The sequence below is a fragment of the Notothenia rossii genome (assembly GCF_949606895.1).
Source record: "Notothenia rossii genome assembly, contig: scaffold_84, whole genome shotgun sequence".
Classification (NCBI taxonomy): Eukaryota; Metazoa; Chordata; class Actinopteri; order Perciformes; family Nototheniidae; genus Notothenia; species Notothenia rossii.
The window spans coordinates 137,501-155,096 of NW_027639905.1; the positions used below are offsets into that span (position 1 = coordinate 137,501).

The 17,596-nt window shown below is 51.3% G+C and overlaps 1 protein-coding gene across 2 annotated transcripts in view; it reads right to left on the bottom strand.

Annotated features, from left to right (window-relative positions):
• Nucleotides 1-13,081, bottom strand: part of lama1 (laminin, alpha 1) — a 66,759-nt gene extending 53,678 nt beyond the window's left edge. The window contains exons 1-16 of one of the 2 annotated variants that reach the window (XM_079695485.1): nucleotides 12,891-13,081; nucleotides 12,487-12,666; nucleotides 12,313-12,402; nucleotides 11,436-11,553; nucleotides 11,174-11,352; nucleotides 10,811-10,904; nucleotides 10,570-10,727; nucleotides 6,631-6,771; nucleotides 6,116-6,271; nucleotides 5,900-6,001; nucleotides 5,602-5,816; nucleotides 3,481-3,592; nucleotides 3,109-3,219; nucleotides 1,931-2,052; nucleotides 1,773-1,859; nucleotides 1,486-1,697 (exon numbers count right to left, since the gene is read on the bottom strand). In XM_079695485.1, coding sequence (XP_079551611.1) covers nucleotides 1,486-1,697; nucleotides 1,773-1,859; nucleotides 1,931-2,052; nucleotides 3,109-3,219; nucleotides 3,481-3,592; nucleotides 5,602-5,816; nucleotides 5,900-6,001; nucleotides 6,116-6,271; nucleotides 6,631-6,771; nucleotides 10,570-10,727; nucleotides 10,811-10,904; nucleotides 11,174-11,352; nucleotides 11,436-11,553; nucleotides 12,313-12,402; nucleotides 12,487-12,540 — 1,951 coding nt within the window. In that variant the 5' untranslated portion in view covers nucleotides 12,541-12,666; nucleotides 12,891-13,081. Of the gene's footprint in view, nucleotides 1-1,485; nucleotides 1,698-1,772; nucleotides 1,860-1,930; nucleotides 2,053-3,108; nucleotides 3,220-3,480; nucleotides 3,593-5,601; nucleotides 5,817-5,899; nucleotides 6,002-6,115; nucleotides 6,272-6,630; nucleotides 6,772-10,569; nucleotides 10,728-10,810; nucleotides 10,905-11,173; nucleotides 11,353-11,435; nucleotides 11,554-12,312; nucleotides 12,403-12,486; nucleotides 12,667-12,890 lie in introns of those variants that run through there. The other variant, XM_079695484.1, reaches the window with a different exon arrangement.
• Between the last annotated feature and the right edge of the window lie 4,515 nt (nucleotides 13,082-17,596).

The following is a 17,596-nucleotide window of genomic DNA, read 5'->3' on the forward strand; positions in this document are numbered from 1 at the left end:
GGGGTATTGAACATTTTAAAGTAAAATCCTTCAATCTAGTGCACTTTGAGCACACAATTACTAGAGACCTGATCTAGGGGGCACAACTCTAAACACCCATCTGAAAAAGATCGGTTTACATTTTAATAATCAAATAAGTATATGAACATAACCAAATTGGTTAAGTCAAACCATTTGATACCCTCTGAGATAACTTAGACTAAAGTGAACTATCTAAACACTCAGAGAGTCCTTTACCTCACTGAGCCTCTCAGTCTGACAGGGGAGCTCTCCTCCACCCTGGTTGTAGAAACATCTTCTTATATCCGTTAGCGCAGCTAGCACCAGATGCTAGTAATAACAACAGCGCTGGTACCGGTGTGCCCTCTCTCTCTCTCCCTCCCTCCCTCCCTCTCTCTCTCTCTCTCTCTCGCTCCCACGCTCCCACTTTGGCTGTGAGCTGCGGGCGCCAGATAAGTCAACATCCCCCACTTTCATCACATACAGCGCCCATCGTACAGGGCAAATTAAACGTGTAACCGGGGTGAAAAGGGTGTTACATTTACTTAATTATGAATGTCGTTACATCAAGGCCGAACATTTGGATGAGCGCCAACGGTCAAAAAATGTTTCCCTCCCAGAGCTAGCAGCGCAGCGCCTCCCCAGATCTGGCGCCCTAGGCGACCGCCTGTGTCGCCTATGCCAAAAATCGGCCCTGCCAGTACATACAGTGGCAATGTCTCAACATTTAACAAAAATACACCTTTATTGAACATACAGTAACAACAATTCTACAAATCCACATAACAAACAATCAAAAATGAAAAAGATTATTACTACTTATTACTGATTATTATGTTTTATAAAACATTTTTTTAAAATATATATATATACGTATATATATATATATTTTTTTTTTTGGGTACCTGGCCGGCGCCCCCGAGCAGCGGCGCGCATATTTCAGCAGCAGCGCTACGCCGCCACTATTTGTATATAGGGGAAACACTGCTTCACCCCAAAGTGCTCCAGTGGGGATTGCCCACAGTATTGAGTATGTAAGTCGCTTTGGATAAAAGCGTCTAACAAGTAACATGTAATAATGTAATACAGTAAGCCCCGCCCATATGAAGTAATCCCCAGTCATGTGACTGCAGGACAAAGAGGTCAGAGGTCAGATCTAATCTGGATTTGAATGTATCAACATTCCTGCTGCAGGAAACACACACCTGTGAGTGTGTGTGTGTGTGTGTGTGTGTGTGTGTGTGTGTGTGTGTGTGTGTGTGTGTGTGTGTGTGTGTGTGTGTGTGTGTGTTCGTGAGTGAGTGATACATTCCTGACCCAGTTGATCCAGTACCTTGTTTTCTTAAACCGACCAATCAGCTCTCAGCTCTTGTTAATCCAACAAGAACCTGTGAGTGTGTGTGTGTGTGTGTGTGTGTGTGTGTGTGTGTGTGCGTGTGTGTGTGTGTGTGTGTGTGTGTGCGTGTGTGTGTGTGTCTGTCTCACCCTGGCAGTTCTTGTTGTGCACAGCGTCTCCAAAGTAACCGGGCAGACAGACCTCACAGTGTTTCCCGCCGGTGTTGCCGCGGCAACGCAGACACTCCCCGGTGACGGTGTCGCAGTTTCCCGCCTCCTGGTTGTCAACGTTACCGTTACACTCGCAGTGCACACAGGCCCCGCCCACTACCTGGGGGTTGCCGTGGAAACCACTGGCACACCTGCAGACAGGCAGAAAGTGTGTCAGAGCCAGTTCCTGTTTCTGATTGGTGGATCCACCTGTCAATCATCCTCACCTCTCACAGCTGCTTCCTGTGTATCCCTCCTGACACTGATCACATGACACGTGGCCCGAAGCCTCCAGAACACAGGTAAGGCTGAAGCTGGAGACACACACATATTATATAATATATACTATATTATTATATATGATATCCAGAGTTCTATGTCTCACCTGTTGGACGTCAGAGGGCAGGGACACAGCTGACAGTCATTGGCTGTCCCTTCTGTTGGGTCTCCATAGAAACCAGGGAGACACTGATCACAGTATGGACCTGTGGTGTCGTGGGAGCATTCCTGAGAGACAGAAAGGTAGAGAGACAGACAGGTAGAGAGACAGACAGGTAGGGGGAGACACAGGTAGAGACAGACAGGTAGAGAGAGACAGGTAGAGACAGACAGACAGGTAGAGAGACATACAGGTAGAGAGACAGACCGGTAGAGAGAGAGACAGGTAGAGAGACAGACAGGTAGAGACAGACAGGTAGAGAGACAGACAGGTAGAGAGACAGACAGGTAGAGACAGACAGACAGGTAGAGAGATATATAGGTAGAGAGACAGACAGGTAGAGAGAGAGACAGGTAGATACAGACAGGTAGAGAGAGACAGGTAGAGACAGACAGACAGGTAGAGAGACATACAGGTAGAGAGACAGACCGGTAGAGAGAGAGACAGGTAGAGAGACAGACAGGTAGAGACAGACAGGTAGAGAGACAGACAGGTAGAGACAGACAGACAGGTAGAGAGACAGCCAGGTAGAGACAGACAGACAGGTAGAGAGATATATAGGTAGAGAGACAGACAGGTAGAGAGAGAGACAGGTAGATACAGACAGGTAGAGAGAGACAGACAGACAGACAGGTAGAAAGACAGACAGGTAGAGAGAGACAGATAGAGAGACAGCCAAGTAGAGAGAGAGACAGGTAGAGAGACAGACAGGTAGAGACAGACAGGTAGAGACAGACAGGTAGAGAGAGACAGGTAGAGAGAGACAGCGAAGTAGAGAGAGAGACAGGTAGAAAGACAGACAGGTAGAGACAGACAGGTAGAGAGACAGACAGGTAGGTAGAGAGAGACAGGTAGAGAAGAGACAGCCAAGTAGAGAGAGAGACAGATAGAGAGACATACAGGTAGAGAGAGAGACATGTAGAGAGACAGTCAGGTGTTACTGTGTGTTTCTGGTCTCCTTCCTGTTTGTTCGACTGTATAAAGGTGTGTGTGTGTGTGTGTGTGTGTGTGTGTGTGTGTGTGTGTGTGTGTGTGTGTGTGTGTGTGTGTGTGTGTGTGTGTGTGTGTGTGTGTGTGTGTGTGTGTGTGTGTGTGTGACAGACTGTATAAAGGTGTGTACTCACCTCACACACTCCATGGATGTTACACCTGTTGGCGTGGTCGTTACACTCGCACTGCATACAGTTCCCTCCAAACAGCACTCCTCCTACTCTGTAGAAACCTGGGAGACAAGCCTGACACACACACACCCACCCCCACACCCACACACCCACACCCACACCCACACCCACACCCACACCCACACCCACACCCACACACACACACACACACACACACACACACACACACACACACACACATTAAACAACACGGCCCATTATGACTGTACGTCCCGCCCTGTTGTGATTGACAGGCAATGAAGGACTAAACTAACTAGCCAATCGGAGCAGTCCTATTCAGAGTTATTATTATAAACAGGAAGGAGATCAGCTGACCTCACAGGAAGTGCCGCTGTAACCCCAAGGACATTCACACGTCTCCACGGCAACCGCAGGAACACCATCACCTGAGGAAGAGTCAGCGACGTCCAGAGAGACAGAACTGAGACTGAGAGACAGAAAGGGGAGAGACAAGTGAGAGAGACAGACAGAGAGACAGGTGAGAGACAAGACAGGTGAGAGACAAGACAGGTGAGAGAGACAGACAGAGAGACAGGTGAGAGACAAGACAGGTGAGAGACAGACAGGTGAGAGACAGGTGAGATACAAGTGAGAGACAGACAGAGAGACAGACAGGTGAGAGACAGATAGATGAGAGACAGACAGGTGAGAGACAGGTGAGAGAGACAGATATTAGTTTCATCTAACAGTAATGACATTGTAACATAACTCCAGTTAACCGGCCCTTTGAGAGTGTACTGGCCCTTTGAGAGTGTACCGGCCCTTTGAGAGTGTATCGGCCCTTTGAGAGTGTACTGGCCCTTTGAGAGTGTACCGGCCCTTTGAGAGTGTACCGGCCCTTTGAGAGTGTATCGGCCCTTTGAGAGTGTACCAGCCCTTTGAGAGTGTACCGGCTCTTTAAGAGTGTACAGGCCCTTTGAGAGTGTACCGGCCCTTTGAGAGTGTACCGGCTCTTTAAGAGTGTACAGGCCCTTTGAGAGTGTACAGGCCCTTTGAGAGTGTACCAGCCCTTTGAGAGTGTACCGGCTCTTTAAGAGTGTACCGGCCCTTTGAGAGTGTACCGGCTCTTTAAGAGTGTACCGGCCCTTTGAGAGTGTACCGGCTCTTTAAGAGTGTACCGGCCCTTTGAGAGTGTACCGGCCCTTTGAGAGTGTACCGGCCCTTTGAGAGTGTACCGGCCCTTTGAGAGTGTACCGGCCCTTTGAGAGTGTACCGGCCCTTTAAGAGTGTACCGGCCCTTTGAGAGTGTACCGGCCCTTTGAGAGTGTACCGGCCCTTTGAGAGTGTACCGGCCCTTTAAGAGTGTACCGGCCCTTTGAGAGTGTACAGGCCCTTTGAGAGTGTACAGGCCCTTTGAGAGTGTACCGGCTCTTTAAGAGTGTACCGGCCCTTTGAGAGTGTACCGGCCCTTTGAGAGTGTACAGGCCCTTTGAGAGTGTACAGGCCCTTTGAGAGTGTACCAGCTCTTTAAGAGTGTACCGGCCCTTTGAGAGTGTACCGGCTCTTTAAGAGTGTACCGGCCCTTTGAGAGTGTACCGGCCCTTTAAGAGTGTACCGGCCCTTTGAGAGTGTACAGGCCCTTTGAGAGTGTACAGGCCCTTTGAGAGTGAGAGTGTACTGGCCCTTCGGCATTAAAACGATAAAAACGCAGCTGGAGGTTAATCCATAGGTTAATCCAATGTCTCTGTGTCACTTTGAAATGATTACGGATAATCCATCCTCATATTTATGGCTATAACCTAGTTTTCAGTTTTCAGAGCGTAACATAGCTTTCGGTTTGGGCAAGCTACGTGCACATCACTCTCACTCTTCATGGTAACGTGTAGGTGGATTTAAGAACTTCCCCTCGATTCTATTGGCTCCAATGGTTAAAAAGAAATGACAATCATCAAAATCGACGAGGGGGGCCAGAGAAACGGCAAATCCACAAATGACCCCAGAAGTGTTGCTAAACCTCTCTAAAAAGGTCACATGTCACTTGTTTTGCATCAATCTTGATACAGGGTACTTATTATATGTTATAATTTGGATTCCTAAAGCTTTTAGTCTACTATCCCATCATTCAAGGGTGTTTTTTACTACAAGTAATGGTTTTGGACGGACACTATAACTTACATTTTTTTATGATTTTCAATCTGAATTTACTTTAAAATAAAAACATCTATATTGATTCTGACTCTTCTACATCCAACTCACAGGTTTATCATTGCTTTGAGAAAAAAGATTGTTAATTTACCCCTTTTAGAAGATATGGTCATTTGTTCTGGGAATGTCATCTTTGAGCCTGAGGCCTGAAAAACAGGCTTGGGGTCTATATTAATAGGTTGAGAGCGTACCGGCCCTTTAAGAGTCTTTAAGAGAGTACCGGCCCTTTAAGAGTCTTTAAGAGAGTACCGGCCCTTTAAGAGTCCTGATAATCAGAGTGATAGTAATTACCGTATGGGTCCCTCTGCTGAGTTGTTCAGGTGAACTCTGACCCTCAATGATGTCACGTTGGCGAGCGCTGTCAGCAGGTCGTCCCTGGTAACCATGGCGCCCGTCTCCATGTCGATGAACTGCCGCGGTGACATCGCCACGGCAACAGAGCGCTCGGACAGCTCGGACAGGAAGAGGTGAGGGGGGGGCGAGAGGCGGAGAGAACGGCTGTTACCCTGGAGACGAGAGGGGAAGACATGTTTGTAGTTCTTATCAGAAATTAGACTACAAACTACAAACCAATTAAATGCTTCCTCACCTCCAGGATGATGTCACAGTGGGCGGGCAGAGAGTGGTCCTCGTTGTCCAATGGGACGTCGTAGAACAGAGAGAGGTTCAGGAACCCTCCGTAAGACAGCAGCTGCAGACAGACAGGTAGACAGGAAGTCAGACAGACAGGTAGACAGGAATCAGGAAGACAGGAAGTCAGACAGACAGGTAGACAGGAAGTCAGACAGACAGGTAAACAGCTGACCTTGTTGCCGAGGAAACTGTCGGGCGCCGCCCACGTCAGCAGCTGGTGGGGGGCGTGGCCTGAGGAGTTGTTGGGGGCGGGGAGGTCGTTGCCGTGGACGACGGCATGTGAGTGGTGGGATTCTGAGGGGCGGAGCCAACCAACTGTGTGACGCACCTGGAGAATACAAAGATATATATATATATATATATATATATAATATTTTGTGTGTGTAATAATATAATATTAATCAAATGAATAACAAATATAATACAAATACCAACAACAATGTGTGTGTCTGTGTGTGTGGTGAGAGAGAGACAGGTGAGAGACAGGTGGAGAGAGACAGGTGATGGAGACAGGTACAGAGAGACAGGGGAGTGTGTGTTTGTGTGTGTGTGTGTGTGTGTGTGTGTGGGTGTGGGTGTGTGTGTGTGTGTGTGTGTGTGTGTGTGTGTGTGTGTGTGTGTGTGTGTGTGTGTGTGTGTGTGTGTGTGTGTGTGTGTGTGTGTGTGTGTGTGTGTGTGTGTGTGTACCTGAGTGGTGCTCCACGCTGAGCTCTCACACACGTCAGACACTCCGAAGCAGTGGCAGTGTGTGCAGCCGGCGGAGTGTGTGTTCTGAAGGTTATAGAAACCAGGTCTGCACAGATCACAGGTAGACCCCATCACATTCACCTGAGAGAGAGACAGGTGAGAGAGACAGGTGAATAGAAACAGGTGAGAGAGACAGGCAGAGAGAGACCGGGGAGAGCGTCGGGTGAGAGAGACAGGTGAGAGACACAGGTAGAGAGAGACAGGGGAGAGAGACAGGTAGAGAGAAACAGGTGAGAGAGACAGGCAGAGAGAGACCGGGGAGAGAGACAGGTGAGAGAGACAGGTGAGAGACACAGGTAGAGAGAGACAGGGGAGAGACACAGGTAGAGAGAGACAGGGGAGAGAGACAGGTAGAGAGAGACAGGTAGAGAGAGACAGGTAGAGAGAGATAGGGGAGAGAGACAGGTGAGAGAGAGACATGTAGAGAGAGACAGGGGAGAGAGACAGGTGAGAGAGACAGGTGAGAGACAAAGGTAGAGAGAGACAGGTAGAGAGAGACAGGGGAGAGAGACAGGTGAGAGAGAGACAGGTAGAGAGAGACAGGTGAGAGACACAGGTAGAGAGAGACAGGTAGAGAGAGACAGGGGAGAGAGACAGGTGAGAGAGAGACAGGTAGAGAGAGACAGGGGAGAGAGACAGGTGAGAGAGACAGGTGAGAGACACAGGTAGAGAGAGACAGGTAGAGAGAGACAGGTGAGAGAGAGACAGGTAGAGAGAGACAGGGGAGAGAGACAGGTGAGAGAGACAGGTGAGAGAGACAGGTGAGAGAGACAGGTAGAGAGAGACAGGGGAGAGACAGACAGGGGAGAGAGACAGGTGAGAGAGACAGGTGAGAGAGACAGGTAGAGAGAGACAGGGGAGAAAGACAGGTGAGAGAGACAGGTAGAAAGAGACAGGGGGAGAGAGAAAGGTGAGAGAGACAGACAGGGGAGAGAGACACGTAGAGAGAGACAGGGGAGAGAGACAGGTAGAGAGAGACAGGGGGAGAGGGACAGGGGAGAGAGACAGGTAGAGAGAGACAGGGGAGAGAGACAGGTAGAGAGAGACAGGGGGAGAGGGACAGGGGAGAGAGACAGGGGAGAGAGACAGGGGAGAGAGACAGGGGAGAGAGACAGGGGAGAGAGACAGGGGAGAGAGACAGGGGAGAGAGACAGGGGAGAGAGACAGGGGAGAAAGACAGGTGAGAGAGACAGGTAGATAGAGACAGGGGGAGAGGGACAGGTGAGAGGGACAGGTGAGAGAGACAGGTAGAGAGAGAGAGGGGGAGAGAGACAGGTAGAGAGAGTCAGGGGGAGAGGGACAGGGGGAGAGGGACAGGTGAGAGGGACAGGTGAGAGAGACAGGTGAGAGACACAGGTAGAGAGAGACAGGTAGAGAGAGACAGGTAGAGAGAGACAGGTAGAGAGAGACAGGTAGAGAGAGACAGGTGAGAGAGAGACAGGTAGAGAGAGACAGGGGAGAGAGACAGGTGAGAGAGACAGGTGAGAGAGACAGGTAGAGAGAGACAGGGGAGAGACAGACAGGGGAGAGAGACAGGTAGAGAGAGACAGGTGAGAGAGAGACAGGTGAAAGACACAGGTAGAGAGAGACAGGTAGAGAGAGACAGGGGAGAGAGACAGGTAGAGAGAGACAAGTAGAGAGAGACAGGTGAGAGAGACAGGTAGAAAGAGACAGGGGGAGAGAGAAAGGTGAGAGAGACAGACAGGGGAGAGAGACACGTAGAGAGAGACAGGGGAGAGAGACAGGTAGAGAGAGACAGGGGGAGAGGGACAGGTGAGAGGGACAGGTGAGAGAGACAGGTAGAGAGAGACAGGGGAGAGAGACAGGTGAGAGAGACAGGTAGAGAGAGACAGGGGAGAAAGACAGGTGAGAGAGACAGGTAGAAAGAGACAGGGGGAGAGAGAAAGGTGAGAGAGACAGGTAGAGAGAGACAGGGGAGAGAGACAGGTAGAGAGAGACAGGGGGAGAGGGACAGGGGAGAGAGACAGGGGAGAGAGACAGGGGAGAGAGACAGGTAGAGAGAGACAGGGGAGAAAGACAGGGGGAGAGGGACAGGTGAGAGAGACAGGTAGAGAGAGAGAGAGGGGGAGAGAGACAGGTAGAGAGAGAGAGGGGGAGAGAGACAGGTAGATAGAGACAGGGGGAGAGAGACAGGTAGAGAGAGACAGGTAGAGAGAGACAGGGGGAGAGGGACAGGTGAGAGAGACAGGTAGAGAGAGAGAGGGGGAGAGAGACAGGTAGAGAGAGTCAGGGGGAGAGGGACAGGTGAGAGGGACATGTGAGAGAGACAGGTAGAGAGAGACAGGGGAGAGAGACAGGTAGAGAGAGACAGGGGGAGAGGGACAGGTGAGAGGGACATGTGAGAGAGACAGGTAGAGAGAGACAGGTGAGAGAGACAGGTAGAGAGAGACAGGGGGAGAGGGACAGGTGAGAGGGACAGGTGAGGGAGACAGGTAGAGAGAGACAGGTAGAGAGAGACAGGGGAGAGAGACAGGTGAGAGACAGACAGGGGAGAGAGACAGGTGAGAGAGAGACAGGTAGAGAGACAGGTGAGAGACAGACAGGGGAGAGAGACAGGTGAGAGAGACAGGGGAGAGAGACAGGTGAGAGAGACAGGGGAGAGAGACAGGTGAGAGAGACAGGTAGATAGAGACAGGTGAGAGAGACAGGGGAGAGAGAAAGGTGAGAGAGACAGACAGGGGAGAGAGACAGGTAGAGAGAGACAGGGGAGAGAGACAGGTAGAGAGAGATAGGGGGAGAGGGACAGGTGAGAGAGAAAGGTAGAGAGAGACAGGTGAGAGAGACAGGGGAGAGAGACAGGTGAGAGACAGACAGGGGAGAGAGACAGGTGAGAGAGACAGGGGAGAGAGACAGGTAGAGAGAGACAGGGGAGAAAGACAGGTGAGAGAGACAGGTAGATAGAGACAGGGGAGAGAGAAAGGTGAGAGAGACAGACAGGGGAGAGAGACAGGTAGAGAGAGACAGGGGAGAGAGACAGGTAGAGAGAGACAGGGGGAGAGGGACAGGTGAGAGGGACAGGTGAGAGAGAAATGTAGAGAGAGACAGGGGGAGAGAGACAGGTAGAGAGAGTCAGGGGGAGAGGGACAGGTGAGAGGGACATGTGAGAGAGACAGGTAGAGAGAGACAGGGGAGAGAGACAGGTAGAGAGAGACAGGGGGAGAGGGACAGGTGAGAGGGACAGGTGAGAGAGACAGGTAGAGAGAGATAGGGGGAGAGAGACAGGTAGAGAGAGACAGGTGAGGGAGACAGGTAGAGAGAGACAGGTAGAGAGAGACAGGGGAGAGAGACAGGTGAGAGAGACAGGGGAGAGAGACAGGTGAGAGACAGACAGGGGAGAGAGAAAGGTGAGAGAGAGACAGGTAGAGAGACAGGTGAGAGACAGACAGGGGAGAGAGACAGGTGAGAGAGACAGGGGAGAGAGACAGGTGAGAGAGACAGGGGAGAGAGACAGGTGAGAGACAGACAGGGGAGAGAGACAGGTGAGAGAGAGACAGGTGAGAGACAGACAGGGGAGAGAGACAGGTGAGGTTACAAGAATATTCAACTTTGGAATTACTTTTTCCTAAATGAACATTTTAAAGTACGGCGTCAAGTGTGTGTGAGTGTGTGTGTGTGTGTGTGTGTGTGTGTGTGTGTGTGTGTGTGTGTGTGTGTGTGTGAGTGTGTGTGTGTGTGTGTGTGTGTGTGTGTGTGTGTGTGTGTGTGTGTGTGTGTGTGTGTGTGTGTGTGTGTGTGTGTGTGTGTGTGTGTGTGTGTGTGTGTGTGTGTGTGTGTGTGTGTGTGTGTGTGTGTGTGTGTGTGTGTGTGTGTGTGTGTGTGTGTGGGTGTGTGTGTGTGGGTGTGTGTGTGGGTGTGTACCTTGCAGACGCAGGTTCTGCAGGGGTCTGTGTTGATGCTTCCTGACAGGTTACACTCGCAGCGGGAACACAGCGGGAAATCTCTGAATCCGAACGCACAGCGATCACAGAGAACACCTGAAAAACCTGTCTTACAGACACACTGCCCCGCAGACACACCTGCACACACACATATCACCAGTTACACCTGGAATCATTACAATGATAATAATATTAATATTAATGATAATGATCAGAAAGACCTGGCGTTGTGTTGTCTCTGGAGCAGACGGAGGATTTAGATCCTCTCAGATCACAGTTACACTGAACACAGGGGAAGTCTGAGTACGGAGAGACCTACACACCCACACACACACACACACACACACACACACACACACACACACACACACACACACACACACACACACACACACACACACACACACACACACACACACACACACACACACACACACACACACACACACACACACACACTCACACACACACACACACACACACACACACACACACACACACACACACACACACACAACTGTATATTACTACGCAGTTAATGAAATCAATAGTATCTGCAGTTATAAGTATTGAAGGTGCAGTACCTCGGACAGCCTGTAGTAGGTGGGGGCGCAGTTCTCACAGTTGACACCCTCAGTGTTCTGCCTGCAGCTCACACAGACTCCGCCCCCTTCTCTGACACCTCGAGAGTTCAGACTCAAGGACCAATCAGAGACCGTCTGGTTATAGAAGCAGTCCTCCGCCTTGTTGTGACAGTTACACTCTGAGAGACAGACAGGTGAGGGACAGGTGAGACAGGTGAACAGGGGAGAGACAGACAGGTAAAGAGACAGACAGGTGTCTCACGTTCACAGGTGTTTCCCTCGGTGACGGTTCCTGGTTGCCACGGCTGCTGGTGGTAACCGGGGCAACACTGGTTACAGCTCTCTCCACAGGTGTTGTGTTCACACACACACTGCAGCTTCTGCAGACAGACAGGTGAGCAGACAGACAGGTTAACAAGCGAGCAGGTAGACAGGTGAGCAGGTACACAGGTGAGCAGGTGGACAGGTGAGCAGGTACACAGTTGAGCAGGTGAGCAGGTATACAGGTGAGCAGGTGGACAGGTGAGCAGGTACACAGGTGAGCAGGTACACAGGTGAGCAGGTACACAGGTGAGCAGGTGGACAGGTGAGCAGGTACACAGTTGAGCAGGTGAGCAGGTATACAGGTGAGCAGGTGGACAGGTGAGCAGGTACACAGGTGAGCAGGTGAGCAGGTACACAGGTGAGCATGTACACAGGTGAGCAGGTGAGCAGGTACACAGGTGAGCAGGTGAGCAGGTACACAGGTGAGCAGGTACACAGGTGAGCAGGTGAGCAGGTACACAGGTGAGCAGGTACACAGGTGAGCAGGTGGACAGGTGAGCAGGTACACAGGTGAGCAGGTGAGCAGGTACACAGGTGAGCAGGTGAGCAGGTACACAGGTGAGCAGGTGGACAGGTACACAGGTACACAGGTGAGCAGGTGAGCAGGTACACAGGTACACAGGTGAGCAGGTACACAGGTGAGCAGGTGAGCAGGTACACAGGTACACAGGTGAGCAGGTGGACAGGTGAGCAGGTACACAGGTGAGCAGGTGGACAGGTGAGCAGGTACACAGGTGAGCAGGTGAGCAGGTACACAGGTGAGCAGGTGGACAGGTGAGCAGGTACACAGGTAAGCAGGTGGACAGGTGTGTTACCTTGGTAACCAGGTCCAGCGGGCAGCTCTGGGCGTGGCCGTAACAGATGCACATCCCCCCCACTGAGATGTCTTTGATGGAGTAATAATACTGAGAGAGGAGGTGAGACAGGTTAATTGATTCATTAATAACGACTTCCTAAATGAACTGTCTGTCTCTCAGAGCCTGTCTCACCCTCCTGGTGACGATTGGGTCTATCTCTCTGGGGTCTCCGGCGCTCAGCGTCATCAGGTCAGCGTTCAGCGTTCTGATTCGCTGCAGCCTCAGGCGAATGAAACGAGCCGACGTGAAGTCCAGGAGTTCAGAGGTCAGGTCGTCAGCGCCGGGGCGACCATTAATCAGGGAGGTGTGGATCTGAGAGACAGACAGGTGCAGACAGACAGGTACAGAGAGGGAGACAGGTGAGATCTGACTGTAGACTAAAGCTCATGTGGACAGTTTTTGCTTCAAAAAACTGCACAAAAAAACACAAAACGATACAACGCTACTAAACGGTTCAAAAGTGAGCTAAAGACATTAAAACAGAACTACAGACAGACAGAGAGACAGACAGGCAGAGAGACAGACATCTGTCTCACCTCCCCGTGCTCCAGAGGGTTCAGCCGGCTGTAGTAGGACGTGCAGATAACCTCGGTGTCTCTCTTGTAGGTGGGGGATCCGAGGCGGGGCGTCACGTTGTAGTGAGACAGGCACTCTGAGTCACTGATAGCATAATACTGCCACGGCTCAAAAAGCAACCCGTCTGTGGAGCGCTCCAGAACCCAGTTACCTGAGAGTCAGACAGGTACAGGGGGCAGAGAGACAGATAGGTACAGGGGTCAGATAGTGAGACAGACAGGTACAGATACAGGGGTCAGAGAGACAGGTGAGAAAGAGATAGACAGACAGATACAGGGGTCAGAGAGACAGGTGAGAGAGAGAGAGACAGACAGATACAGGGGTCAGATAGTGAGACAGACAGGTACAGATACAGGGGTCAGAGAGACAGGTGAGAAAGAGAGAGACAGACAGATACAGGGGTCTGAGAGACAGGTGAGAGAGAGACAGACAGATACAGGGGTCTGAGAGACAGGTGAGAGAGACACAGACATATACAGGGGTCAGAGAGACAGGTGAGAGAGAGAGAGACAGATACAGGGGTCTGAGAGACAGGTGAGAGAGATACAGACAGATACAGGGGTCTGAGAGACAGGTGAGAGAGAGACAGACAGATACAGGGGTCTGAGAGACAGGTGAGAGAGAGACAGACAGATACAGGGGTCAGAGAGACAGGTGAGAGAGAGACAGACAGATACAGGGGCCTGAGAGACAGGTGAGAGAGAGACAGACAGATACAGGGGTCTGAGAGACAGGTGAGAGAGAGAGAGACAGATACAGGGGTCTGAGAGACAGGTGAGAGAGAGACAGACAGATACAGGGGTCAGAGAGACAGGTGAGAGAGAGACAGACAGATACAGGGGTCTGAGAGACAGGTGAGAGAGAGACAGACAGATACAGGGGCCTGAGAGACAGGTGAGAGAGAGACAGACAGATACAGGGGTCTGAGAGACAGGTGAGAGAGAGACAGACAGATACAGGGGTCTGAGAGACAGGTGAGAGAGAGACAGATACAGGGGTCTGAGAGACAGGTGAGAGAGAGACAGACAGATACAGGGGCCTGCGAGACAGGTGAGAGAGAGAGAGACAGATACAGGGTTCAGAGAGACAGGTGAGAGAGAGAGAGACAGATACAGGGGTCTGAGAGACAGGTGAGAGAGAGACAGATACAGGGGTCTGAGAGACAGGTGAGAGAGAGACAGACAGATACAGGGGCCTGCGAGACAGGTGAGAGAGAGAGAGACAGATACAGGGTTCAGAGAGACAGGTGAGAGAGAGAGAGACAGATACAGGGGTCTGAGAGACAGGTGAGAGAGAGACAGACAGATACAGGGTTCAGAGAGACAGGTGAGAGAGAGACAGACAGATACAGGGGTCTGAGAGACAGGTGAGAGAGAGAGACAGATACAGGGGTCTGAGAGACAGGTGAGAGAGAGAGACAGATACAGGGGTCTGAGAGACAGGTGAGAGAGAGACAGACAGATACAGGGGTCTGAGTGACAGGTGAGAGAGAGAGAGACAGATACAGGGATCAGAGAGACAGGTGAGAGAGAGACAGACAGATACAGGGGTCTGAGAGACAGGTGAGAGAGAGACAGACAGATACAGGGGTCTGAGAGACAGGTGAGAGAGAGACAGACAGATACAGGGGTCTGAGAGACAGGTGAGAGAGAGAGAGACAGATACAGGGTTCAGAGAGACAGGTGAGAGAGAGAGACAGATACAGGGGTCTGAGAGACAGGTGAGAGAGAGACAGACAGATACAGGGGTCTGAGAGACAGGTGAGAGAGAGACAGACAGATACAGAGGACAGAGAGACAGGTGAGAGAGAGAGAGGCAGATACAGGGGTCTGAGAGACAGGTGAGAGAGAGACAGACAGATACAGGGGTCTGAGAGACAGGTGAGAGAGAGAGACAGATACAGGGGTCTGAGAGACAGGTGAGAGAGAGACAGATACAGGGGTCAGAGAGACAGGTGAGAGAGAGACAGATACAGGGGTCTGAGAGACAGGTGAGAGAGACAGACAGATACAGGGGTCTGAGAGACAGGTGAGAGAGAGACAGATACAGGGGTCAGAGAGACAGGTGAGAGAGAGACAGACAGATACAGGGGTCTGAGAGACAGGTGAGAGAGAGACAGACAGATACAGGGGTCTGAGAGACAGGTGAGAGAGAGACAGACAGATACAGGGGTCTGAGAGACAGGTGAGAAAGAGAGACAGACAGATACAGGGGTCTGAGAGACAGGTGAGAGAGAGAGACAGATACAGGGGTCAGAGAGACAGGTGAGAGAGAGAGACAGATACAGGGGTCAGAGAGACAGGTGAGAGAGAGACAGACAGATACAGGGGTCTGAGAGACAGGTGAGAGAGAGAGACAGATACAGGGGTCTGAGAGACAGGTGAGAGAGAGAGAGACAGATACAGGGGTCTGAGAGACAGGTGAGAGAGAGACAGACAGATACAGGGGTCTGAGAGACAGGTGAGAGAGAGAGACAGATACAGGGGTCAGAGAGACAGGTGAGAGAGAGAGACAGATACAGGGGTCAGAGAGACAGGTGAGAGAGAGAGAGAAAGATACAGGGGTCTGAGAGACAGGTGAGAGAGAGACAGACAGATACAGGGGTCTGAGAGACAGGTGAGAGAGAGACAGACAGATACAGGGGTCTGAGAGACAGGTGAGAGAGAGACAGACAGATACAGGGGTCTGAGAGACAGGTGAGAGAGAGACAGACAGATACAGGGGTCTGAGAGACAGGTGAGAGAGAGACAGACAGATACAGGGGTCTGAGAGACAGGTGAGAGAGAGACAGACAGATACAGGGGTCAGAGAGACAGGTGAGAGAGAGAGACAGATACAGGGGTCAGAGAGACAGGTGAGAGAGAGAGAGACAGATACAGGGGTCTGAGAGACAGGTGAGAGAGAGACAGACAGATACAGGGGTCTGAGAGACAGGTGAGAGAGAGACAGATACAGGGGTCTGAGAGACAGGTGAGAGAGAGAGAGACAGATACAGGGGTCTGAGAGACAGGTGAGAGAGAGACAGACAGATACAGGGGTCTGAGAGACAGGTGAGAGAGAGAGACAGATACAGGGGTCTGAGAGACAGGTGAGAGAGAGACAGATACAGGGGTCAGAGAGACAGGTGAGAGAGAGACAGATACAGGGGTCTGAGAGACAGGTGAGAGAGACAGACAGATACAGGGGTCTGAGAGACAGGTGAGAGAGAGACAGATACAGGGGTCAGAGAGACAGGTGAGAGAGAGACAGACAGATACAGGGGTCTGAGAGACAGGTGAGAGAGAGACAGACAGATACAGGGGTCTGAGAGACAGGTGAGAGAGAGACAGACAGATACAGGGGTCTGAGAGACAGGTGAGAAAGAGAGACAGACAGATACAGGGGTCTGAGAGACAGGTGAGAGAGAGAGACAGATACAGGGGTCAGAGAGACAGGTGAGAGAGAGAGACAGATACAGGGGTCAGAGAGACAGGTGAGAGAGAGACAGACAGATACAGGGGTCTGAGAGACAGGTGAGAGAGAGAGACAGATACAGGGGTCTGAGAGACAGGTGAGAGAGAGAGAGACAGATACAGGGGTCTGAGAGACAGGTGAGAGAGAGACAGACAGATACAGGGGTCTGAGAGACAGGTGAGAGAGAGAGACAGATACAGGGGTCAGAGAGACAGGTGAGAGAGAGAGACAGATACAGGGGTCAGAGAGACAGGTGAGAGAGAGAGAGAAAGATACAGGGGTCTGAGAGACAGGTGAGAGAGAGACAGACAGATACAGGGGTCTGAGAGACAGGTGAGAGAGAGACAGACAGATACAGGGGTCTGAGAGACAGGTGAGAGAGAGACAGACAGATACAGGGGTCTGAGAGACAGGTGAGAGAGAGACAGACAGATACAGGGGTCTGAGAGACAGGTGAGAGAGAGACAGACAGATACAGGGGTCTGAGAGACAGGTGAGAGAGAGACAGACAGATACAGGGGTCAGAGAGACAGGTGAGAGAGAGAGACAGATACAGGGGTCAGAGAGACAGGTGAGAGAGAGAGAGACAGATACAGGGGTCTGAGAGACAGGTGAGAGAGAGACAGACAGATACAGGGGTCTGAGAGACAGGTGAGAGAGAGACAGATACAGGGGTCTGAGAGACAGGTGAGAGAGAGAGAGACAGATACAGGGGTCTGAGAGACAGGTGAGAGAGAGACAGACAGATACAGGGGTCAGAGAGACAGGTGAGAGAGAGACAGACAGATACAGGGGTCAGAGAGACAGGTGAGAGAGAGAGACAGATACAGGGGTCTGAGAGACAGGTGAGAGAGAGACAGACAGATACAGGGGTCTGAGAGACAGACAGATACAGGGGTCAGAGAGACAGGTGAGAGAGAGACAGACAGATACAGGGGTCTGAGAGACAGGTGAGAGAGAGAGAGACAGATACAGGGGTCTGAGAGACAGGTGAGAGAGAGAGACAGATACAGGGGTCTGAGAGACAGGTGAGAGAGAGAGAGACAGATACAGGGGTCTGAGAGACAGGTGAGAGAGAGACAGACAGATACAGGGGTCTGAGAGACAGGTGAGAGAGAGAGAGACAGATACAGGGGTCTGAGAGACAGGTGAGAGAGAGACAGACAGATACAGGGGTCTGAGAGACAGGTGAGAGAGAGACAGACAGATACAG